Raw genomic sequence first — 26,801 nt, 5'->3', positions numbered from 1 at the left:
TTTTAATGTCTTATAAAATACTGGTAATGTGCTATACATATTTTAAGTGTCTTAAGTATTTAACATTTGTAAAAATACAAAAAATGCCTTGTAATCTTTGCCATTGCTTCACTTTTGGGGGTTGTTTATAGTATTCTGTATTCCCAGAGCTGTGCCACTCTGTTTCTCTTCAATTTAGCAATGGATAATTCTACTTATGTCCCATTAACATGCTGCAGAATTGGATCTTTCACAAACATAAGTTCAAGCATGTGTAAGGTGGTAGCTATTAAAGAAAAAAAAACTTCAATATGTTTCAATAAGCACATTTAGGATTTGGACATCTGAATATATGAGCATCCATAGGAATAAAACACTGTTTTGGGAGGGGATGAGTATTTTGTTGTTCATTTTCTCCTTAAAGGGTTAGAATATAAATGAGTCTAGTGTTTCCTTTATATACCTTTTCCCTTTTACATCATGCAACAACTGCTGTGTCATACACCCTCACTTAGCATTAATTTAATGAGAAAATGTCAGGTATTAGAAGGATGAGCTTTGAATGGAACTTCTCCGTCAGTTACCTATCAAACCTGACTCAAAGCTAGTCTGGCCTTTAGAGTTGCTGATAGTATTCTGTCACAGATCTTCTAAAAACCTATTGGTCTGTATTTTCAAGAATTTTTAATATTTTATGGTAAGAAAAATTGTGTATAGTAAGACCAATGCAATAATAGCAGAGTTTGCCTTTAGCTATTTTGAAATGGATGATTTTAAGAAGAAATCTGTGATATTCAGGAGATGTGTAGCTTAATTCATGAAGTGAATCTCTGAACAACTGAAAATTTGCATCCTCCTCCCTTCCCTCCCCCCAGTAATTAGTTTTGTTGGATTTTACTCAGATGCAGAATTGTTAGGTAAGGTTATGAAATGTAGCTGTGTGTTTTGCTGTATGTTCTTTTATGAAAATACTTGACTTGTCTGTAGTTGGAAACTTATGGTATTTGAAAACATGAATACACCTGAAAGCTATTACACTTGAAACTGTGGAGTCTGATCTGTATGGATTGCTGGAATAATATACATGTTTGGTTGCAAGGAAGGAAGACAGGCAAATAGAGTGGAGGTAAGAGGGGAGCTAAAGGAGTATTGCATACCTGTAGCCCAAAGTCATCAATGTTTGGACCGGTACTGAAGCTGTATTATGGATGGCACTGATGCTCACATATCTCAGATCTGCAGTTTTACAGTGGCATTTTAAAACCTAAAACACTTACAGACAAATGAGGGTATGTCAAAGACCTTAAATTCACAATTACATCTAAATTAAATTCACAATTCATCTGTAGCTCCAAAGGAGACAAGATCTGGGGATTGAACTCTTAGAAGTGGTAGAAAGCTGTATGCCATAAACTCTTACCTGTCCCTGTCACTTGGCCTAAATAACTTCTGTGCACCCTGTTTTATTATGTGACTCTGCACATGAAAGCTGATGCTTACTTGACTTCAAGAGTTGAAACTTAAAGATAAATGTCATATATTGCATCAGATGATAATCATGAGAGTAGGACATGTTCCAGTATTCTGTTATTAAGGTCATTTCCTGAGGGACAAAAAATCGTTTAAAAACTAATGCTGTGACCCTTCTTAGATTTATGGTGAATTGAAGGAAGGGAGGAAATTGAAGAACTTTCCCCACCTCCTGTCCCTACTATAAATTTCCCAGACAGACATTAGGCACTCTAAGAAAGGGGAAGAGATGGCAGAAAATGAAATAGAAAGATGCTGCAACAAATTATCTGCTGCTTCTATGTGCCACAGGTCTAGTATCTGAGATGATGATAGATGGATTGACCATGTACACCTCAGGAGATTGTCTTGACTAATTAAAGTAACTCTTTATCACAACGTCTTTGGAATCATCCAAAAATCAATCATGAATGGTCCAATTTTTGAACTTCATTTATGTTATTGTTCATACCCATGCATTATCTATTAAAGGCCTTTAACGGCACATTTACAATCACTGTTGGTAATGGGTTGATCATTTTCTCATACATCATGTTTTTACATTAGCATTTGTATACATTTCAGTATATTCTGAAATGATCCATCAAATATGCATACCCTTCATTTCAAATAAGTAAATTAAAAAAAAACTTAGTAGTTCAATGTGGTGCTTTTAATTGGTTCATGTTGGTAGATTTTTTTTTCACTTCGCAAGCACTTGTTAGCATTTTCCATAGATTACCTTTGTGTATGGTATGTTCTTTGCCATTATGCTAGACAGCTAGCACTTCAGTCCTTTCCTTTCCTGGTGAATTGACTAATCTGTGCTTGTATTAATTGCTTTAAAAACACTTTGTTCTGATCATTAGTCATCTTAATTTCCTAGTTTAAGGCTGAAGTTCTAGCTTCAAAAAAAGTATTTGTTTCTAAATTACTTGACTGGTTTTTATGCATTTTCTTGTTTTCTGTAATGAATACGAATAAAATAATATGGAGAACTTCTGGTAATAGGTAAGCCTACAGGGGCCAGTCCAACTGAGCTGAACAGTAAGATTATGCTTTAGAGGTATACAACATCAGTGAGAAAATTACAATGTGGACGGATTGAAAGAGATTGTCAGATGATGATACATTTTTATTGGAACTTTGGGCAATATTTATGTAGATTTTGAACCTGATTCTGATTACACTAGTTTCACATCTATGAAAACTGAGCTGTAGAAACCCTCATTTTCTTGTTAGAGAGATAGTGCTAATATATAACGGCAAAGAATTCATACGATGTTTGCAATTTCTGTAATTTGGTATAAGATTTGCATATATGCTGCTTTATTGAATAACACTAGGCGGGAAGACTTACCCAGAAATAGACTCTTGAAATGTTAAGTTGTGTGTCAGCTAATAACACTGTTGTCAAGTCACACATCACTGTAATTCATATCAAAGGCAATGGTCGGAGTTCACTGTTGCAAGTGAGTTCTCATAGTTTAGTCATGTACTGACTGCAATACTAATCTCCATTTTTAATGTAAAACACGACTCCTTAGTGTTACATTTTATTTGAATTTCCCTTGAGTAAAGAAATTAACTATTAACCTTAAACCTGTAATTTTGTTTCCTCTTTCGTGTTGCTGATCAGTTGCTGAATGTCTCAATTTTAGAAACACAAGCTTCTATTTGATGTTACTATTGTTGTTAAGTCAATTGTTGAAAAATGTCATACTGTAAGGTTCATATCTGCTCTTTTAATGGAAAACATTAAATGGAAGTAGAAAATACCATTCATTTTTTGGTTGTTTTTACTTTCAATAATGATTTTTTGCTGTTGTGACTATAAATAGAAATTAAAAAACAAGCAGTTAATGAGGAGGGGCAGCTGGTCAGTGTAGTACAGTTGGAGTTTCAGGCTTCAGTGAATTCAATTCTGCCACAAACTGTCTTTAGCATGAAGCAAATCTAAAATGCCATCAGCAGTAGGTGCCCATGAAAGACAAGGAAGAAGGCAAGCATATGTTAATACTTGCTGTCTGGTCTAATAAATCTGTAATTACCTTTATTTTCAGTAGGACAGCATCACAGAGAGAGTGTGGAATATAACCCATTGTAGGGAGAACATAGCCTACTGGATAGCCAGATTTCTCTGAAGAAAAGAGGCTGAGATTAAAGAAGGGGTTGGAACCTGAGTCTATGTTGCAATTCTAAGGAAGACAATCGGTAAACATTTAAAAACAAACAAAAAAAAAACCTACCCTTTTAAAAAAGAGAACTGAATATTGTATGAGGCTGTTGAATCCAAAGTGTTTAGTGATTTCTGAACCTGGAGGGTGGGAGGATTTGTAAGGCTTCAGTGTTTCCTATTGGTTAGATGAGCCAGATCCCTACTCAGTGTTCTGAATATTGCAAACCTGATTTTAGGCATTCATTCTGTTCTTTTTTATAACTGGAACTCCTAGGACCATGAAGTCACATAAATCCTCATGCAAATGCAACACAGAAGTGCTGTTATTCCCAAATTTTCTCTATATTTTCTTGTTTGTTATTATTATTTTTTTGAGGAAATCTTCAAAGAATTGAAAGATAACCTTGTTCTCGTAACACTGTGTGGTGGTGCTCTACCTTGTTAAAATTTTATTAAATGATTATAGATAAGGTTTTTTGTTTGTTTGTTTGTTTTAGCAAGGTAGCTAGTTTTTATTAAAAATTATTTTTTTAAATGCTTCATGTTTACCTAGATTTTTTTTCCAGCTAGAACAGATTTATACATATTCCCGTTCTCTCAGTAATAGAAAATGGGTTTGGGTTATTAGTGAGTTCTAAAATATTTAACAGTTTCTTCCCTGGAGATTCTGCATAGAAAGAATAGGTTGGATATTAGGAGAAATTTCTTTACTGAAAGTGTTGTGTGGCATTAGAACAGGCTGCACAGGGAAGTGGTTGAGTCACCATCCCTGGAGGTCTTCAAGAAATGTGTAGATTTAGAATTTAGTAGCGTGGTTTAGTGGTGGACGTTCATACTAGGTTAAAGGTTGGACTAGATGATCTTAGAGGTCTCTTCTAACCTGAATGACAGTATGATTCTATGAACAGATAGAATTAGTCAGACATGCGAAATGCAGGCTCTACACAAATTAAAAACTGACATGTTAATATTCATTTTCAATTCAGACTTTAATCCTACTGTTGAATGGATGGCTTACGTTCACTTTAATGTCTCTTTTCTCCTTGAGATATTCCTTAATTATTTTAAAATATCTAAGAAATGCAAGAGAAATATCATAAGATAGTGCTTTTGTGAAGAAAAGGTCTTTGTGGAAAGCTTGCCAACCTTCTCTTGGATCTCTGTTTCAAACTTCAGCTATTCTTCAGAGATTGTAACATCCCTTTTGTTCTGTAGTAGAATGAAATTTCATAGGAATCAAGAACACTTGAAATCAATGTTGCTCAGCTGCCTGAAGAAGTGATCTCTGGTGTGTGAAGTGGGATCTTTGCTTTTATCTCACCCACTCTCTTCCATTTTCTCCTAATCAGTCTTCTGTCAATACAAGGGATTTTTTGTTGTTGCTCTTTCAAATTCAGCAAAAATTTTGTTTGTATGGGTGAAGTATGTTGAAAGTCTTACAATACTGTAGACTGTATTTTAAAACAGTACCAAAAAAACTCACATAGTCCTTTACGTTGTTTTATTGCTTCTTGCTATGTCATGATCTGCAGGAGATTTAAAAAGAGAGAGGATTCTCAAAAGAGTTACACTGAAGGCATAAACCTATTTTAACTTTATAACTTAGTGCATTGAAAACACAGGTTAGTATTTTAGGGAAGGGATGTGTTTGTTTTTATACCTTACAAAAGGTATAAACCTTTCAAAATTCCATATTGGGTTCAGAAGCTTTCATTAATATTATCTATTACCTAACTTACAAAGTGTTGGGAGTCTGAGATGTAAAGTGGCTGCATTGCTATCTTGGAGTCATTCTCAGGTTGCTGGTAGTATGTTGATTTTGGTGAATGAAGTACGTTCTCACACTCATTTCTTTCAACACATTGTGTTTATTGCTTCTTAGGAATAATAAATATTGAGGTTCATATAAAAATAAATTGCATGCAGAGTTTCATTTTAATTGTCCTATTGAAGAACTCAGTCTTGTGGTCCTTATTTGCACAAATAGATCTGCTGACATGAATGCTTAGATATAGAAAGCCAGAAGCAAGAAAGGAGTTTCTTGATGTACTATTGTGTTTTTTGAATAGAACTAAAGGGTTTTGCAGAATTGTCTGAGGTTTGTTTATTTTCATATATCGAATCAATTAAAATTATTTGAGATACCGTAATTTTAGGTTTAAGGAATTAAATCTATTTTACGTTGAAGTCTATTTCAAGCTTGAATGATGCAGAAATGTTTAAACAAAACTTAAAAATATATATATATAATTTAAAAGGCTTTGGAAAAGTATCCGACACATGGTTAAATTAACTGATCTAATCTGCTATTGATTTATTATAGGTGATACAATTCTGTGAAACATCAGGATATACGTTATATATATAAAATCTATAAAAGCCTTTGCTTTCTTTTATTTGGAAGTTGTTAATATTCCATTAGCCACAGATCCTGCAATTGTCAAAATATGCAATTACAACCTGGCAACAACTTCAGAAAACATTAGTCTTCAAGCTTTAACAACAGCAACAAAAGATTGGTTTAAAAGAAACCAAACAAAAACAGTGTTTTAGGGTCCCTAAAGGAAGTAAGATTTTTTTAAACTTTCATCAGTTTAATTTGTGACAATTAGTGAATTTCATCCTTAAAGTGAAAAATTCCATGAGGTGTAATACTTAAAATCGCTTTTCAAAGAAAGATATGATAGCTGAAACTGACAGTTTTTCAATTGTGTCTTTTCTGAACTTCAGGACATGAATAGGATTATCAAAAAATTATCAAAATATCAAAAATCAAAAATATCAAAAAAATCAAAAAAAGGTATTATTTAGGTTAGGTATTATTTAGGATTCCTCTATTTAAGTTAGGTTAGGTATTATTTAGGATTATTTTAGGTTAGGTATTCTGTTCCACTTGTAAATAAGCAAAGGTAAAATTGTAAAACGTAATGGGAAATCAGCAAAACGCAGTGTGTTGTGGTTCAAACATATAAAAAGACAGATCCCTATAAAAATATGGATCTTGAGGCTGGAAACTGAACAGGAATTGAAAATGCACACTCTGTTCTCCCTCAGTAAGCTGTCTGAGACTGCTGGCAAATGACTGGGATTGCAGTGACACCTTTCCAATAAATGTGTGCCACAGACAATTTTTGAGTTTACACTGGGACTGAAAGTAAGCACCTTTCATCATGTAGTTAGTGGAACTTACCAACAGTTCAGCTGCAGATATATCATAAAAACAAAGCTGCTGTGTACCTGTACATTTAATACAGTTCTTCATATTCTACTTCTCGAAAAATGTTTTCCTTGAATTTCACATACGTTTACAGTTGTAGCAAATATTCAAGGTGTATGAAACAACTATTCTACTTCAGGTATACAGTGGAGTTTTACATTTATTTTAATTCTCAAATCTTGTTTCATTGTGTTTATGAATACCAGTCAGTCTTTCCATGATGTTTCCCATCTTCAGTATTAATCATGTACTTGTGAAAGACCTTTAAAATAACATCATATAATGGTGATACATATATCTTTTTCAGTGACATCTTCATTGTTGTGTTTATTTCCTGTTTCTGTCTACTACAAAAAGTAGAGCATTAAATAAAAATCCAATTATTCAACATCCAAGATAATTTTCTCTCTGCATAAAGGCCAAAACTCCTTTCTTCCTCCTTGCCCCCCTGGGTCATTTGAAATGTAAACTACAATTGCTGAGAAGGCTTAGGAACTGGAATTGAAGAATAGCTCTGTTCAAGAAAATTGACTCTGAAATAATTGGGACCCCTAAAGATAAGTTGATAGATCTTCTCCCTGATGTATTTTATGGTAGACACTATTGTAAGTTGTGCCTTGGTATAATATTTCTTAAAAATCAATGGTAAGATCATTCTTTGCCTTTGGAGAGCTACTGAAGGGCATGACATGAAAGTGTGGCAGTGAGGTGACTTTGAAACTTTCCACTTCAATGGTGGGTCTTTATTCTGTGGGATTCGCCAAGAAGAATAAATCTATCTGAATGCTTCTCTAATTTATTCAAGCTACCAATGGCCCTGAGAGGCTATTCTATCAGGAGGACTTTCTGACTTTGAGGGACAGCCATACTCTCTCTCTTTACAGTTGGTAACAATAAGAATAGTTAGCATTCTACTAGGTTGTCATTTTATACCAAACAAATTCTGAAAGGGACAAGGTCTTTAGACCAACTTTCTTAATGTAACAGTAGATATTGTCCGTGGACTTTAATAAAACAGTATTTTAGACCAAATTATGAAAACAAAGTCATTTAAGAAGAACAAAAAGTATCCTCCTTTTTCCTTAGAAGTCAAATATTATTGTTGTCTTTTCCCTCCTTTGGCATCAGTGTTATTTGAAAGTAATGTTGGTAATTAATCAGTCAGAACTGTGGGACAAAGAAAGGTGGTTTCAACAGCTAGTAGAGTGTAATTGTTGTCATTTGCTCATAAGCCTTTACAAATTTAGTTTCCTAATTTTAAACTGAGAATTAGAAGAATCTTTTGATTCCTACTGCTTGTATACCATGCATTGTTTCATAGTTATAGTAATAGTTTTTTGAGAGCCAGACAATTTTGTTTTTTAACAGTCAGGTGGAATCTCGAAAGTCCTAGCTTGTTGCGAAAAAGTGCAGAACTGTGAGTCCAAGGTGTGAGCCCAGTGAAAGGGTTTGCTTTCAACGTAATCCTTTTGCTTAGTTGTTTCTAAAATTATTCATCTGCGTTCTCAGATGTATTAGGAAATTTTTACTTGTCATGTGTCAGTTTGTCTATGTTAGTCTGTCATAATGGTAATATGTTGTTCAGAATGCAGAGAACTGATGATGCTCCACAAAATTCATACTCTTGCCTTCTGTTAGAAGGGATTCTTTCTGGAAAATGCGTGGTTGTAATGCTAAATGATTGACATTTTTGTTGTTCTAAACTTAGAAACTCATATCACTGAATTTCTTGCTATATGAGATAGAGATGGAAGAATTTTCAGTTGGCAACCTTTCTGACTTTCTGTCCTGTGTTGCTGAAGTGATATAAGCTCATGTGTGTGTTGGACATTGAGTGTCCATTCTCCAGCCTTTACTGCAGATTTTCGATTTGATAATGTAAAGATTTGCACACTTGTATGTTTTGTGGTTGTTTTTTTTTTAAGTGAAAGATCTAAACAAAAAGTACAAATGTGAACAACAGCAGACTGCAATGCATCAGGATAAAAAGAGCATGAATTCTTAAGTCATTTGTCAAGGCTCGAAATCAAATTTTGTTTGTATATTAAATTCTGTTTTTTATTCAGAGGTATGCCTTTTTTATTGCATTGCTGTCCTTCTAGAAAAGGTATTTATTCTGTATATTGAAAAGTGAAAGACTAATTCACAGTGTTTACTCTGAGTCTAGCAATCTGGCTTTTTAATAAAAACTTATGACAATACTATAATGTTCTGATTTTTTAAAATGAAGTTATTTAAGAGTGCAAAATGTCAGTGTTTTTGAGAAGTCACTGCTCTGCATTTTTTTAAAGTAGAATTTTGCCTTGTTTCCTTTATGTAGGGACAAGCTACCATTGTAGATATAATCTACAGGTAAATCGTACCTATAAAACAGCAGATAAAACAGTCTGGATATGTAGAATTCCTGGGTTTGTATTTTAGCAGAGAATTTAATAAAAAGCTTAGTTAGAAAGGTAAATAAGAAAAATTAATTGTTAGACTATTTAAAATGGAAGAATGAAATAGTGAAATTGTTTTGCTTTTGCTAATTGCTTTGCCACTGACACAAGATCAGAAGTTCTATTGATTTCAAATTTAATTCAAAATAATATTTTCAAGCAAGTGGAAAATGAAGTAGCAGTTGATCATAATGTTCTTTTCATTATGCCACTTCTTATACAACAGTGATATAATTCCTGAGAATGCAACCTCCACAATCACCCTACAAGAATCTCTCATTCAGAGCAGCTCTTGAATCTATGAATAAATCCCACAAGGACAGTACAGCTCCTCAGTGCAACCATGTCCTTTGCTACAGGCTTGAATCAGAAACTGTTTATTTGGCTGGTGAGTGGCCCGTGGAAGGGGATCTGTGGGTTCTGGTAAACAGGGAATTGAATATAAGTCACAGTGTGCCCTGGCAGCCAAAATGGTCAGCTGTACCCTGGGGTGCATCAGGCACAGCACTGCTGGTGGGTCAGGGGAAGGGATCGTCCTGCTGTACTGTGTTGGTGCAGCCTGACCTTGAGTATTGTGTGTGGTTTAGGGCACCACAATGTAAGAAAGGCATAAAATTATTAGAGAGTGTCTAAAGGAGGGTTACAAAGATGCTGAAGGGTCTGGAGCTATAAGGACTGGCTGAGGTCACTTGGTTTGCTCAGCCCAGAGCAGAGCAGGCTGAGGGGAGGCCTCATGGCGGCCTGCAGCTCCCTCACGAGGGGAGTGGAGGGGCAGGTGCAGAGCTCTGCTCTCTGGGGACAGAGACAGGACCTGAGGGAACTGCATGGAGCTGGGGCAGGGGAGAGTCAGGCTGGGTGTTAGGGAAACGTTCTGCACCCAGAGGGTGGTCGGGTACTGGGACAGGCTCCCCTGGGAAGTGGTCATGGCACTGAGCCTGCTGGAGTGCAAGCAGTGTTTGGACAATGCTCTCAGACACATGGTCTGATTTTGGGGTGGTACTGTGTAGATCCAGGGGTTGGACTCAGTCATCCTTTTGGGTCCCTTCCATCTCAGGATATTTTATGTGTTTTGTTCATTTGGTTGTGTTTTTTTTTTTTTTTTTTTTTTTTTTAATTTTGTACGTTACACAGCTTGAACATGTACAACTGAATATGCTACCCATCACATTTTCAGTAAAAGATACTGCCTAGGAAACCAGTACAGATATTCTTAATGCCCAACAAATAAGGTGTTGGTCTTATGCTCAGTTTTCATGACTTCAAGACTTTTCCTTTTTAAAAGTGTCAGATAACAATGTGATAACATTAGTCTATCTCTTGCCGACATGTATGCGAAGTTGGAATAAACCAGATTTAAGCTTTGTCACAGAAATATCTTAATATGTTTCTTGATGTGACTTCTTGCTTTAGCCCAGTTACATGTATCATTTTCTTTAAAGGCTGCAGCTATTTCTTGCTTGAATCATAAAGGTTTGTCAGTGACCTTTAAGAATGGCCATATTGGCTATAGTTTTTCTTAGCTTATCTCAGCAGAATATATGTGACTTATTACAATCAGGACTTACACTTTTTGAAACCTTCATAATTTACAATTCATAATTTACAATTTACTACAAAGAGTTTTTCTAGATTTTGCCTAAACAAGGATTGCTTATATATTCTTTTAATTCTGTTTTACTGTCAATGTGTACTCAATTTAAATGTTGCTTACATAGTAAAGTGAGCAGCTCTTGCTAGTGTAAGTAACTCCAATGTGCTTTAAGCATAAGTTGGTTTGCATTGGCAAAACTTCATTTTTGAATTGCAATACGATTGCAATTACATTAGTTGCTCTTTTGGGGAGTTTGTGTGTAAAATGACCTTTTTCGACATCCAGGATTAATATACCCACATCAGCAAAATTCTGTATTACCGGCATGGTCTAAGCTTTTAACTCGGCAGATTTGGCCCTGGAAAATGAACCTTGTATATAACAAGTCTTCCTCTCTGCTGACCTGGGACTCTTCTATGACCTGGTTGGGTCCAGGTTGCTGCACCAGTCTTTTGGGGTTTGTCAGCTAGCACAGAGGCAAATAGCTTTCAAGCTCTCTTAACTTGTATAGAGAACTTGTTGGGATTTCCCTTGCGTATGGGTATGTTTTCCATCCGTTTAATTAGAACAGAAATTGTCCTTTAATTCAGGCTTTTTCTCTTGGAAATAATTATCTTTCTTTTCTTATATAAACTCTTAATTCTCTGTCAGAATGTTACATCTGCTAGGAGTAACTTGTGTATTACACATTTGTGTGTGCAAGAAAAATTGAACACATTTGGTTGAACAAGGCTGTTACTTAGCTACATTAAACATATTCATATAAGTGCATACAATTACATTGATATATTATGTTTTGACTAATTTGGTAGTTGAGTTTGATTTGTCTCTAGGCCCATGTGCCAGTGTTGTACGATGTAATACATCATATTACGTTAAACACGCCTCCCCACCCAGACTTCATATAGATTCTATATGGTTGTCTGTCCTGGTTTTGGCTGGAATAGAATTTATTTTCTTTGTAGATAGAGACTCGCATCATGCTCTGTTCTGGATTTAGGATGAGAATAATGCTGATAACACACCGATCTTTTAGTTGTCAAAGAAGCAGCAAAGTAGTTCCTCGGTTTGCTTTGATTGCATGCATGGCTTTTGCTTTACCTAGTAAATTGTCTTTATCTCAACCCAGGAGTTTTCTCACTTACCCTTCCGATTCTCTTTCCCATCCCTTTGTGGGGGGAGTGAATGAGCAGCTGTATGGTGGTGAGCTGCCTGCTGGGTTAAACCACAAAATCATCATTATTCTGTTGAGGTGAATGTTAAGAGTCAGAGAAATAGCAAAACAAAATGAAATAGAAAACCATTATTTATACTTAATGAACGTATTTGACTTTTAAGTAATTCTCAGTTCTTCATAAATAAAGTTGTTCTATTGTATAATATCCCTTTTATTCTTTATTTCCTTTTATATTTCCTTTACATACATGATTTCAGCAAATATGATTAATTAGGACTCTGACAAGGGAGATTACATCTTATAATTTTATGACCCTTGGATGTTTGTTCTAGTTTCCTTTAAATTTTCTCATTAAGTTGGTAGAAGAGAATGTGCAATTCCTTTTAGTTGCCTCAATTCCTCAGTCTAGTGCTTTAGCTTACACTATTCATAAAAATAATACCTTCTGTTTTCTTACTGGACATGAGTAAGAGCTTTTAACTGGAAACATGATTTTAGGAATGTATGGATTCTTTTTAACAAATAGTTTGCCAAACAATTAATCTGATTATTGTTGTACTGGAAGCCAGTATAGGGTATTACATGGTAAAGTTTCAAAGATCAAGTTGAGTGCTTATTTTACTCAAATGAATCTCCTGTTTATTCAGAGAACTATGTGATACACCTTTATGCCTTCACCTGACATACTACTTACAAAATATTTATGTAGTTTATTGTATGTCAGGTTCCTAGAAGAAGCATGTAAAAGCATCAGTCTCATGTTAAGCACACAGTAATACTCTGGATGTTGCATTTACTACACAGACTTAATAATACAATCTTGCATTTCAGCTGTATCACAGTGCTAAATCTGCTTCTTGTTTGTGAAATGTTTTAGTAATTTTGTAAAGACACAAGAAAATATTTTATACAATCCTGTGCTCACTGTGGTGTTTGGTGAGTGGGCATATAGTGTATGTGTAAGGAAAAGACTCATTCCTCAAATTAGGCAGAGTACTATGGAAAAGGGTATGTAAACATATAATTCAATTGTCATCACAGTGTTTGTGACAGAGATGCACATGTGTTTTATTAATAAATGTAAAGCTTTTGGAGATCTAAGAGAAGAAGAGGTTACCTTAATGTATTGTTGGTTTTTGAGAATATTCTTCTTATAAATAGGTACGATGATTATATCTGATTTTAAAATCCAGGAAGATATAAAAAAAATTCTTTTGGGTAATCACTCCCCAGTACTTCTGAGAGAAGTGACTGCAAATGTATCATATATTAATATTTTCAACCCAAGAAGTTAGTTAATGTAACATGCTTTAAAAAACAATACAGCTTATTTATAATTTCACTCTGTGTGTTGTAAGCCTATTAATTCAAATTAGTTTGTGGTGCACGTTGACTGTTTCATAATCTGTATAGTATTGTATTTCTGAATTTTAATTATTTTCTGTCATTTAAAAATACTAATTTACTTACTGTTCCACTCACTTGCATTGCATAAGTGAAGCAGACCTAGAAGTAATTTCCAAAGCAATGTTACATTGCTGTTTCTATTTAATAGCTGAAGTGGAGCTCATTTTTGTTAAGAGCTAATCAAAGGCTGAGGTTCTGGGTCATGGAGTTTGGTAACAACTATTCTACTGCTCTGCTCCTTTTATGAGTTCAGTGTATTAAATAAGAATTTACTTCCTCTCTTTGAAAATAAATCTTAAAATATGTTTTTTACAGCCTTGTGGAAGAAAACCATCTTTTTCCAGCTCTTTTCCAAGTCATCTTGGTAAGAACTTCTTTATATATATACACACTAATAAATATGTATAATATCTCTCAAATCATGTAAAAATATTAAGCAAATTTATTAAGGCATGTTTATAAGTTGTTGATGAAGTGAACAGCCTATAAATACAAAAGATTATAGTGTCTGTAAGTGGGCATGTATGTTCTCACCGTCTGCCTTGCTTTTTATAAAGATTTTTTCTTTTTTGAACAAAATAAGAATCTGAAAAACAGAATTAATGAGCTTGATCCTTAATTAGAACCATGTATTTGCCCAACCCGAGCAACAAATGCAGAGCAACCTGTGCTTATGTAACAGTATCAAACCAGAGTTTCGTTACGACAATGCAAACTACCACTATTAGCTTTTAGAATTTCTTTCAATGTAAAATGTCAGGGATATGATTTTTTGTAGTAACATGCTGAATTTCCTTCCCTAATTAGGATCTGCCACTTATGAAAAAATCATAAAATCACAGAATGATTTGGGTTGGAAGGGACCTTAAATCATCTAATTCCAACCCCCCTGCCATGGACAGGAACACCTCCCACAGGACCAGGTTGCCCAAAGCCCCATCCAACTTGGCCTTGGACACCTCCAGGGGTGGGGTGCCCACAGTTTCTCTGGGCAACCTATGCCAGTGCCTCACCACCCTCAGAGTAAAGAATTTCTTCCTTACATCTAATTTAAATCTACCCTCTTTTAGTTTAAAGCCATTATCCCTTGTCCTATCACTACACTCCCTGACAAAGAGGCCCTCCCAACTGTCCTGAAGGGCCCCAGTTAGATACTGAAAGGCAGTTATAAGCTCTCCCCAGAACCTTCTCTTGTCCAGGCTGAACAACCCCAACTCCCTCAGCCTGCCTTCATACGAGAGGTGTTCCAGCTCTCGGAGAATCCTCGTGGCCCTCCTCTGGAATTGTTCCAACAGGTCCGTGTCCTTCTTGTGCTAGGGTCCCCAGAGGTGAACACAGGGCTCCAGGTGGGGTCTCATGAGAGCAGAGTAGAGGGGGACAATCACCTCCCACAACCTGCTGGCCGCGCTTCTTCTGATGCAGCCCAGGATATGGTTGGTTTTCAAGGCTGCAAGCTCACATTGCTGGCTCATGTTGAGCTTCTCATCAACCAACGCCCCCAGGTCCTTCTTCTACTCAGGGCTGCTCTCGATCCGTTCTCTGCCCAGCCTGTATTTGTGCTTGATCATGAAGTGATCATGAAAAAATGGTGATGGCTTTGCACCTCTGGAATGTTGCAAAACAAATGTGTTAACAAACAAGAAAGGTCTGCAGGATAGTTTGGAAGTTGGGTCCTGTGCTATCTGCTAGTCTTCTCACCAATATTTTGCAGAATCTCTTGTTTTTTCAAGCCCGTTTGTTCATGATCTTGTGCCAGGTAAGTGTTCTGTAATGTAAATGTGCTCCTGATGAATACTAAATATGAATAATTTATGCAATGTAGGCAGATTGCATGCTTGCTATTGCATTGTTCTTGAAATTCAGTCCTAGATGTTCTTAAATGTGATTCTGAATCAACTTTGACTTTCCTTTCCTAGGTTTAAATATGTGAATTTTCTCTAATCCTTTGCAGTGATTTATTTCACTACCTATCTTAAATCTCTTTATTACCATGTAATCAGATAAGCCTTTTTTATTAAAGTAACCTCTTCAGTGATGACAGATTTTTGCAGTAGCATACAGAACACAAACTTTACGGTATTTTGTGTATATATTTGTACAAGTCTGAAAAGATCTTATTGTGACAAACATTAACAGTAAGAGCAACACTTCACAGTGTTTCATAAATAGTTTTGACCTGGTGTAAGTACTGCTTATAAGTGGTAACAAAAGAGAAACACGGTAAAATATGAAAGTCGAGTGTTTATGGTAATATCCTCAAATATCAAGTTAATGTTTGAAACTTCTTCAAGTGCTGGTATCTTGAAGGTTAACTACCAGAAAAGTGCATATATATATTTATATATTATTATTTTTGGATATTTGAGAATGTGTTCAACAAATGATTTCTAGAAATCTTCCCAGATCCTGAAAAACTTATTATAAACTTGTTATAACTTATCTATAGGCATGGCATTTAAAAAGTATGTGCATCATACCATGTAAATATAGGATAAGATAAGTTGGAGTCAGTTGTAAATACTCCCTCCTGATCTTCCTGTACATGGTTTGATGTCATGAGTTCTAGAAACAGTTTTCAGAGAGTAAAAAGCAGCTAAGATGGAAATTGTGTGCATGACTGGTGGTCTGTGGCCATTTCACAGCTCTCTTCAACCTATGTAGTTATCTTGGGACTTAGAATTGTGAGGGAAAAAGGTTTATAACTTTTAGGAAGGAAAAAAAAAACCCTTTTCAACATGCTTTGTCTGGGAAGGACATGTTTAGTAGCTTCAACTGCCATGCATAGCAGTCAAGGTCTAACAGTACCCTGGCTATCAGCTGTGGTCTTGGTTGGCTTGAGGGACATGAGACTCGCTAAATGGGAGTGCTAACCTCCTTGCTGTTCCCTTGTTCTCCCTGCAGAAGAGTGAATTCAGCAAAGGAATGTTAGGCAATTGGGAAGGCTCAGGAGCCAGGATGAATCAAGGTACTAGTCTGTTTGGGCTTTGGAGCCACATGAGTAGGAGCAACTCTTACCAGCAGGGTCAAGCAAACATATGGAAGGATGTTGCAGATAAAAGGAATGAGAATTTGGGAAGTAGGAATGCTAAGGCTTTGGGAGGAGTTTTCACTGGGATTTAGTAAACAGAGTTTACAAGAAGTTGGAAAATTTTATGCATGAGAACTCACTTCTGCATGTTCACTCATTCCACTCCTTTATGTTCACGGTACATGTAAGTGCTAAACATCTGCATTTATGGGACTGATGGTGCTAATGTAAATATCTTTAAAAGCAGTTAAGAAAATCTAGTCTTTGCCAGGTTGAGCATTTTCAAAAAGAGGAGGTGAGGAGAAATTTGGTGAGTGCCAAAAGTGTGTAATAATGGTCTGCACTAAAGGTGTGATTTTATTATAGGGCCTGAAGAATACCCTGGAGTGATTACTTATTAGGCTGTTTTTCCTCAAGGGCAGAATGAATTAGAAAACCCCATCATTATAGGTTTCTGAAATCATTTTCATGGTTGTGTGAATGAAAGGAGCTTCATGTCATTTGCTTTCCTATATCGTCCATTAACTAGTCTGTGCTCAGGTTTATACTTTGATTGGTTTTTGAGAAACAGGATAGCTCAGTAACATGGGGCCGTGTGTTGTTGTACCTAGAATTTTACCAGACCCTAAACTATTGATTTTAAATTATACTTCAGAGTCAATACATTACTTTGTAGGTACATGCTCAGTAAATTAATGTAGAGCTATTAAGTTCATGCAGTGTCATTAGTATTTCACAATTTCTTATGCAGAGACCAAATACCCAGTGCATTTTCTATGCATTCTTAAGTGCAGTTTGTTACTACCAGCAGTGCTACTGACAGGACAGTGACTCTTCTAGGATCTGAAAGGAAATAGTTTGGGCTCAGAATTGGAAAGTGTCTCCAAGAGCAGACTTCATTTCTAGACTGTCTGTGCTACAGTCAAAGCAGGATTGAACGTACTGGCTTTAATCTATCTCTCAGAGCAGTGGAGACATGATGGCTTGCAGATATTGGGCACTTCACAGGAAATAGGTTTTAATGTGACTGCTTCTCACTGTTCATTGCTGTAGAGTTGCAGCACTGCATACTGCTGACTCTGTGTTGTGGTCTAACCCTTAACCCCGAGAGCTGAAATTTCTTATCCTGTCCCATGTGTCTGGACCTGTTTAATCAATGAACTCCGCTGAATTGCACCAAATGTCTCTGTTCATGTCCTTTATGACTGCCTCTCTGTAAATGTTACAGTTGCCAACAAAAAACAACAACAATACAAAAACAGAGTACTGAATAAGTAAAAAAGGCTGTTACAGTCTACCTAAAAAGTTGTTCTAAGATAATAGGTATTAATTTCACTCACCTGAGCTAGGTTCCAGTTACTGATCTGTTAGTAGGAAGCTTTAAATTCAGTTGCCATTCCCCTGAGAACCCTCAACACTTATTTATCATTTCAATTAATTTCAGTAAATGCAGATTGATAGTGTGCTTTTTATAAATACGTGAAAGACCTGTTTACAGTGCTTTGTTGCAAAACTTCAGAGGGGAATTTCACGTTGTACCTGAAATTCGTAGTTCCATCGTTACCGTGATCCCAGATCCTAGCGCTAGCTGTTAGGTAGATTATGGGTATTTCTACAAAGCAATAGGAAGGTATGACTGCAGCATGGTGGGCATTTATCTTGCTATAACATCTAATGAGATGAGAGAAGATGTAGTGATGTGCATCTGTGTGAGTTTTCATGTCCACAAAAAGGAAGGTGGATTCACAGTAAGTATGAGTATATTCAGAACAGCATGGGACTGAAAAACAGAAGGAAAGTTGACATTGTAATGTGCAAAATTTAAATGGTGCAAACTCCCCTTAGTAACGAGTTTAAAAATAAAGTGCCAAGTTCCATGATGTTGTAAATGATGCCAAAAGTTGAGTTGGTGTAAGATAGAAAATGCTGTTGTTGATGAAGTAGAAGAGATTGCAGCAGAAAAGATTACTGTGGGATATATTTCATGTTACACTTCGCCTTTTTTTCTGCTGCACCCTTAATATTCTGCTTCTAATATTATTTATTTCACTATGTCAAACCTATGATTATATGACATATCAGTATATTATACACAAAATGTTATTTTTTAATATCATAGTATATTGTTACAGTGAGGTCAGTAATGGAAGTGGAAATGTTCTTTAATATTTCTAACATGTATTTGTATTTTAGACTGCTAACAGCATTTTGTGAAGTAGCTAAAAGTAAATTTGTCATATATGTTATTTCGTGTGCTATGTTACTTTTTTGAGTGGCTTTTATCCAGTGTTTGGGGGGAACTCTACACACATCATAAACGTTTCATGGCCTTCCTTTAGGGCCATCTGAATCTAGGCTATGGCATAGAAAAGAAATTCTGTAGTTGGTGAAATCCTATTTTTCTGTTGATAAATTTTAAAACTAAAGCTAATGATGCTTGTGATTAGAAGCTGAGTGCTATCCTCTTTTTAAAGGCCTGTAGTTAATTCTTTGTTTGTCCTATTAAGATTTCCCATGTAAGTTTTAACACACTAGCATCTCACAAACTTCAGCTTCTGCTGTCAAATATTTTTTGCAATGTTCTGTAGTTTAAAGTTCAGTGATACCATGAAAAGTGTGGCAACATGGATTTAAAGACATATCCTTTTAATAAAATTTACTTTTTAGTAAGATTAAAAGTTATTGTGTTTGTAAATGGTATGTTATTATTAAATATCATCACCTAATGGTATGCATATTTTTGTCAGAACCTTTTAACAGCACATGGTATTAATAAGTCCACATCTTCATCAGAAGTTTTCTGTACATTTTTTGAAAGAATTAGTTTTAAAATGTCAAATTTTAATTTATTTTTCTTTAAATATAGTGGAAATATTATGGAAATGTTGAGTATATTTCTTTTTGTAGTCATATTCACATATTTTTATTTTTTCTTAGTTGTCTTTGGGTTTAAGATTTGGTTTTATACTGTCTCCATTTTGCTCTATGAATTCATTTTAAAAAGATTAATTACAGAATTAAAATTAATTAAAAGTTTAATTACAGAATTAATCTTAAACTAGAAGATCATATATTGTTCATATTTTTGATAGGCTGCAGTAAACCAGTGCTCAAGAGGTTATTGCAACAGCAGAAGCATTAATCTACTTCTATCTGCTAAATTAGCCACCTCTTAGTCCAGCATGGTGCCTGCCGTGGTGGCAGTCTACAAGAATTAGCTTTCTTCTTACTGTTGCCAGTACTTGTGGATCATCCAGGTTGGATACTTGGAGAGTTGGAGACTGCTTATATTCTGTAGTGAGTACATGTTTATGCTGCCAAAATCATCTGCTGGAGAAAGTTGGGATAGCAAATAGGGCAAATAATGTAAGTTCGAGCACTTTATGTGAATAGGCAGTTGACCCTCTAGGCTGTAAATGAACTAAAATCTCTCTCTAAGTTCTGTGCTTGCATGAGAAGATCGATACAGGTAGTAACTGGTACCTATAGACATTTCACTCCAGTCTGCAGCCATGTTCAGTACTCAATTTAGCCCCAGCCTTTTATTTAAATGAAAAAATACAAAGATATCAGGGAATGGTTAGGCAACATTTGTTTTACAGAACAGGAAATAGTATTTATTTGAATAAAATAATTTTAATAGATTTCTGTGGGGTATTCCTGTTTCTGATTGTGTATCCAGTGCAGCTATAACAAATAGTGAAACACGCAGTGGCTCATTTTGGTGTACTTCATCTGCTCATTTCTGCTTTGATGGAAAATCTGCACTTATAAGGTATCTGAAGTTAGATTCTAAAAGTTATTTTGCAGCTTCTACAGGATGAGCTTTAGTTATATTTAGAAACTTTAAGTTTATCCTTAATTTATTTTTGTATTTGTGAAGCATATGCATTGCCTACAATCTGCTAGATTAAATAGCCAAATTCTGTGCTGTGATGTTGTGTGTAAAACTGCAGTGACAGGCCAGAAATAGATTTCATGTAATCTGTGAGGATTTCTGACAGTGAAAATACAGAAATCCTGTTTTAATGTGTTGTTTATAAAGCAAAATAATTGCTTATTTTCAAAGTAATTTCTATCCAAAGATGGATTGAAGGGAAATCAGTGAGAAAGTGTTAGATCATCTCAGTAGTTACCTGTTTTCAGTGAGAAAAATGATGAGATGCAGTTTAAAGAAAACAAATATAATGTACATTTAAAGAACGCTTCAACAATGAGTATGGTATAATGTATCCAAACAAACATTTCTTACCAATGTGTTGAAGTCTCGTGTCTCCACCAGTACAGTGACAATAAAGTAAGGGTTCAGTAAGGGTTACTATAAAAATGGTTCTTCAGAAAAAGATTTTTTTTGTACTTTTTCGGTAATCTTTCTATCAGTAGTTTTTGGGGAAGTGTTTATACATCTACACATCTGTAACCATTTGATTAGTATTGAGTCAGGTTCTTAATTTGTTACGGTCAATTTTTCTCTACTAACGCTGTACACATCATGAACTCTTAGCAGTTTTATTTCTTGAAGGGTAACTGTCATCTGCTTGAGTCATGGCAATGGAACTGTTGTAAGCCAAAATACCTGGTATAAAGGCTACTTCTGATTGTGGTTAATAATGAGAATCCCTGGTATAAGATTTTTTTTTCCTGATATTGTTAGATGACGGCAGTGTTTTTACATATGGGTAAGCAATAAAAAGGTCAAGAAAAGTTTCCTTTGCGTAGGCATTTGGCTGTGAACATTAACAGGAGCAAGATTTGGCTTTTAAATATCATTGTAACTTTTGCTAGACTTTCAACGTGTTTGCTATAACCAAGAAGCTTCAGGCTTATCTGTGCTGCAGTCAGTGTGTGGCAGCAATTCACAAAGCCATCTGCACCTACCCTTGAGCTAGCAGCTTAGCTGACAGTGGTAATGGGGTTGCAGCAACAGAGGGCTGAGAACATGTGAAGCCTTGTCCTGAAGCTTAATAAGTCCTTGGGCAGTCTGCTGCTGCAGCTGTGCTGCCTTGGGTCCCCTACGTAGGTCAAAGCAGAGGATGTCTTCACAACTTCTGTGTGGGTGTCCTCCTGTACTTGCAGAAGACCAATATAGTTTGAAGAAACCTCCTGGAAAGGACTGGAGCTGGAGAGTCACAAGTGATTGTAACATACCCTGGGGACTTGGGGACCACACGGCAACAACATGCTGCTCCTTTTGAGAGGTGCCTTATGTACGCCCTAGGAGATGCGTGGCACTGCTTTTGTGTTCTTTTTATGCAGATCGTGAGCTTGGGATAGTGAAAGAAATACTGTATAACTACTGCATGTACAAGTTTGAAAACTATCTAAAAGTTTCCCTTTAAGAAGTGCTAGCTTTAAACAGAGCTGGAATGATTTACTTTCTCTCCATGACCCTGAGAGAACTGTTGTTGGGGTTTTGTTTCTTTTTTTCCAAGTGGCATTAGGAGCTGATTTTTAGCTGTTCTTGTAGAGTTGCTTGAGTCAAATAGTTTTTATAGAATCTCAGAATGGTTTGTGTTGGAAGGGACCTTAAAGATCAACCAGTTCCAGCCCCCTGCCATGGGCAGGGACACCTCCCACCAGACCAGCTTGCCCAAAGCCCCATCCAGCCTGGCCTTGAACACCTCCAGGGATGGGGCATCCACAGCTTCTCTGGGCAGCCTGTGCCAGTGCCTCACCACCCTCGGTGTAAACAATTTCCTCCTAACATCAAATCTAAATCTCCCCTCTTTTAGTTTAAAACTGTTCCTTGTCCTATTGCTATCTGCCTTTGTAAAAAGTCACTGTGTCTTTTCTTAAGCCCCCTTTCACTAAGTAGTAGTTAAATGTGTATTTGTGATAAAAGACAAAATTTGAGAAAAATGTGTTTTCAGTGCTTTTCATTTACCTGAGGTACTTTGTTAGTGGGAAGAAGAAGGGGCTTGTTAGCAGAGTACTGAGAGAGTTAAGGGAACTGCTTCTTGTTCCCATTGGTAATCCTTATTTCTTCTATACCTTGGGCAAATTGTATAAACCTTCTTTTTCAGATGTCAGTAGTGTGCTTCTGTCCTTTGTGTGCCCAGTGAAGACATTTACTCTTACAGAACTGTCAGAAATTGGTGCTCATCATTCTGAAACTAGGCCTGTCCCAGCTGGACCTTATTCAAGTGTAATTCTTCAATTCATTTTTCATTATTGTAATGTTATGTATAACTATAAATGCATATCAGAGGAATGTAGTATCGGTTCATTAGAGCTTAGAAGGTATTCAGATTTTGTTAGCAAAAGCACTAGGAATTCTAAATAAATGAGTGATCTATGTTATAGCTGCATGTCTGTGTAGATCTGTCACCATAGGTTTGCTGGTGGAATTGAAATATGTGATGGGAAGCAGAGCTATCCTTCAAATCATTTTAATATTACAAATTGATATTGTGGATAATAAAATGGCTTTTAAAAAGGAAAGCCTATTACTAACACATATCCCTCTATCATTCTCTTTCTTATCTGGAAATTTATTTTGAGCTATTGATCCTGTTGAAGGATGGAATAGTTACGTACAAAATCACCTGAAGCTTCATTTCTGAGAGAAAAATTGAGTCCACAGCATTTCTGACAGCATTGTGTTCTTTTATGGGAAGGGAATTCTGCTATTTGCATCTTAAAGGAATTGCTAGGCACTAATATTTTAGTGTGCATGCTACATAACTATTTTTTAAAAATTTTATTTTCAGTGCTAGCTGGTATAAGAAAACTCATGGATAAACAATATTCATATGTGGTTTTTTTAACCATGTCCCAGAAAGGCAATTTTTCTTATGGATAATAAACATGAATATATAAAGGGCTTTAACAAGGTTGTAAAGTTAGCTGTACCATACGGGGAGGGAAATCACAAACAAGGGTGTGTAGGCCTGTGATTTGCAAAAATAGTTACTGTGATTACTGCTATTCCTAGATGCATTTCAATGAAAAAATGTCACAGAATAGCAATCACTGCTGTGCCTTGTGTGAGTAGATTGTCTTTATTGTTATGACTGTCCCAAGAACATGTCCCGGAAGAGCTTCAAAAAAACTTGCATAGTCCAGCTGAGACCTCTGGTCCTTTTGGTTTTGCTGTGGTGACTGTAACACTGCTGGTTGGGACCAAGAGCCCCATGTGACAGGGGTGCATGGCAATGTTGTAGTTTAAACTCTTTTTATAGTCAGTTAAGAACTAACCATAACCCTAAGATGTGTCCCATGTTACAGCATGGAATACAGAACCCCATGATCCCTTTCAAGATCCCTGAGCAGGGGTTCAGACTGAAGAATTCCAAGGTGCCTTCAACTATATGCCATTCAGTGATCTGATTTGCATGATCCAGTCCATCCTCCTAAAACAAACAAACAAGAAAGCAAATGAAAACAGCCCTACATTTCCTAGCATGTTATCCACCGTGCACTCTTTCCTACCTATAATTAAGTATGTAACTCCTCTGGATTAGGATCCAAGTCAGTAGTCTCCTAGGTGAGTTTGGGTTTCTGAGCTCTTCATGAATTTGCCACTTCCTAATTCCTGGTGTGCTTTGACCTTCAAGTAAGCAAGGTGGACTCAGTGAAGTGGCAAAATGTGTTCAGCCGGCTTGGCTCTGCTCCTGTTTCTGCCTTATGTGAGCCAACCGAATCTTACACCACACAAGGGTGTTCTTTGGTGAATCAAATCCTAGACAGGCTGTAGGGCAGGGCTAGGAGGATGGATGTATAAAGTCAGTGAATGTTTTTGGAAACATGTTTTGTCTGGCAATACTCGTGGATATTTTGAAAGGTACCTTTCATATGAGTCTTGTTTTGAATGGTGTTCTGAGCAAATTCTGAACTCAGTGAGGCATTTGTGATTGGGTAATTTAAATATTTAAATATATTACCTCTTGGGACCTAAATTCTATATTTTTGTAATGATTATATCTTTGTTTAAAGGGTGTATAGCTCTGCGTAGCTCTGTATGCTGACTTCAGCTTTGCACCAGATAAAAGTTGATGCTAATGTATTTTTCTTGGAAAACTAACTTGAATGTTTAGGAATTTGTAGTTTGCATACTGTGTTCAGAGACGAATTTTAAATACCTTTTAAAATTTGCTTTTAACATTTGACTTACAAAATATTTTTCTTCAAAAATGAGCTGTGTGAGTTTTTGCAGCATTTAGTATGTCTTCTGTAGTGTTCTTACTTTACTGTGCTGCAGCAGTTCAGTATGTGTTGGTCAATTTTCAGTACAGGTCTGAGATGTAATTATTGAATGCTTAGAAGTCTTAAATGAGTGCATGTATGTGCACATACATATATTTCTGTCTCAAGGAATTAAGGAATTGCTTTGATTGCATAGAAGTGTGCTACAGTGGAGCAATTCTAAACTTGAAAACTAAGATTTGGGCCTAATTAGCATAATAATGGGCAGATCCAATTCAACTGCTTGGGTCTGTAAACATATGAGTAAAATAAAATTGTGTGGGGGTAACATGATTAATTAAATAGTTTGTATTTGCTCTATAGACAGAGGCTTCATGATTTCATCAAACTTTTCTTTCTTTTTTAATATCATGGCAACATGCACCCTGCCATACAGCACACAGCACTACACAATGGTTTTTGCTCTGCAGCAGTGTGTTGGCTGTTGAAATTCAAGTACAGGTTCTTTGTAGTCCAACAACTAAATTCTAGTAGTATTTTTTTAATAATATCAGGTGTCACGTCAGTTTTAAACCTTTGAGTCTCTGCTTTTGAAAATATACACAGATACAGTGGATTTTTGTCATATTTTTTCTTTGATGCTATCATTGGTACATGAAAAAAATTGAAAGGATTACTGGTAATGATCTTTACATAATCTAATACTGTTTTGTCAGTTTAAATAAAATATAACAGCTTAGTAGGTACTGGAAATCAGTACAGATGCTCCAGTTTACCAGCTTCTGGTGTACTTTTACTAGCATAGGCAAACCTGGCAAAAATATTTAAGGAGTTAAAACCTTTGATTCTATGGATTTTTCTGGTGTACTTGTGGGTTTTGTTTGTTTTTTTTTTTTTCTTCTGTCAAACACTTTCTTCAAGTCAAGCATTAAGAGAGAAATTTTAAGTTATATGTACCGTTTTACTGAAATGCCAACCTTCTCTATTGTATGCCTCTAAGTTTTCTGTATTTTTAGACTTGTTGAACGCTGGAAAGCAGTGTCTGTTTGCCAGATAGATGTGCTTAGTTTCTTTGGTAATTTGGGTTTATCTCCAGCAGTTGAAGTTAAGCATTGCAGTGCAGAAATGGCCTGCAATTCTCTGTTAGTCTTTTAGCAGAAGTTCTTTCAACAAGCTAGCTGATTTCATGTGTCTGATGTGCACGAAATCTCTCACTGGGCTCTTGCAGTGTATACTTTCTTATTTTTTAAAAAAGTCTAATGCTAGGAACATGCAAAATCTATTACTGGTTTTAGACCATCTTGAAAAGTCATGTATGACGTATCTCACAAGTTCCAGACTGCTTTGACCTTGTAATATATCTCTGGCCAAGAGAGCATCTGTTATGTCCTTCAGCATCTGGGTAAGGAGTGAGGGATGTGCGAGATTTGCGTGCACGTCATCTTCTGGCATAACTTACTTTGCTTACATATAGCTTTAAGCTTAACCATTTCTGATGTCTGTTCATGTTGACCTCTAATTTAACATGGCTTCATGTGCTTGATCTAGGTTAATCCAGGAAATAACAATGGATTTTCATATTCAGGAGGGTGCTCTTCGGTGTGTACATCTCATCCAAACTAAAATACTTTTGTAATGATCCTTAATAAATTATTTTCCTTGTGCTTGTTGGTGAGACATAAATGCCCCGCACTCAACCCCATGTGTTGAGTTCTCCCTGGAAGTCAGAAGAAGGATTGATTCTTGAAGTGCAGTAGGTATTAAGGCAGTCCTGTAAACAGACACAATTATGGGGAAGCAACAAAATGTGGCAGTATTTGGAGTCACTCTATATCTGCGTCACTCTGTGAACTTCTTAACATTTGCAGAGCGCTTTTATTTAGTATCTAATGCTATGCATTTTTCCCTATCAGTTTGCTCAAAAATGAAATGGAAAACAAGCCTACTTAGATGTAAACTAATACATGTCTTTATAAGTGTTTCAACTTCGCATGAAGTAAGGGTAGCTTGAATCAGTGCATGCATAGTTCAAAAGATTTTTTAAAAGTATGGGAAAGATGTGAATTTTTGCCCTGAAAGGGAAATTGTATTTCTTTTAGTTACCATTTTATCTTTTCATATAGCTTTAAAT

General features: G+C 36.0%; 1 protein-coding gene across 9 annotated transcripts in view; it reads left to right on the top strand.

The window, feature by feature from the left end:
* The window catches only part of ULK4 (unc-51 like kinase 4), a 242,747-nt gene that overhangs the window by 104,895 nt on the left and 111,051 nt on the right, over positions 1-26,801 (top strand). For all 9 annotated transcript variants that reach the window (XM_035549727.1, XM_035549732.2, XM_035549729.2 and 6 more), the window contains one exon: positions 13,813-13,861. In XM_035549727.1, coding sequence (XP_035405620.1) covers positions 13,813-13,861 — 49 coding nt within the window. The remainder of the gene's footprint in view (positions 1-13,812; positions 13,862-26,801) is intronic.

The sequence above is a fragment of the Cygnus atratus genome, chromosome 2 (genome assembly GCF_013377495.2).
Source record: "Cygnus atratus isolate AKBS03 ecotype Queensland, Australia chromosome 2, CAtr_DNAZoo_HiC_assembly, whole genome shotgun sequence".
In the NCBI taxonomy this organism is placed as follows: domain Eukaryota; kingdom Metazoa; phylum Chordata; class Aves; order Anseriformes; family Anatidae; genus Cygnus; species Cygnus atratus.
This window is presented reverse-complemented; position numbering and strand designations above follow the sequence as displayed.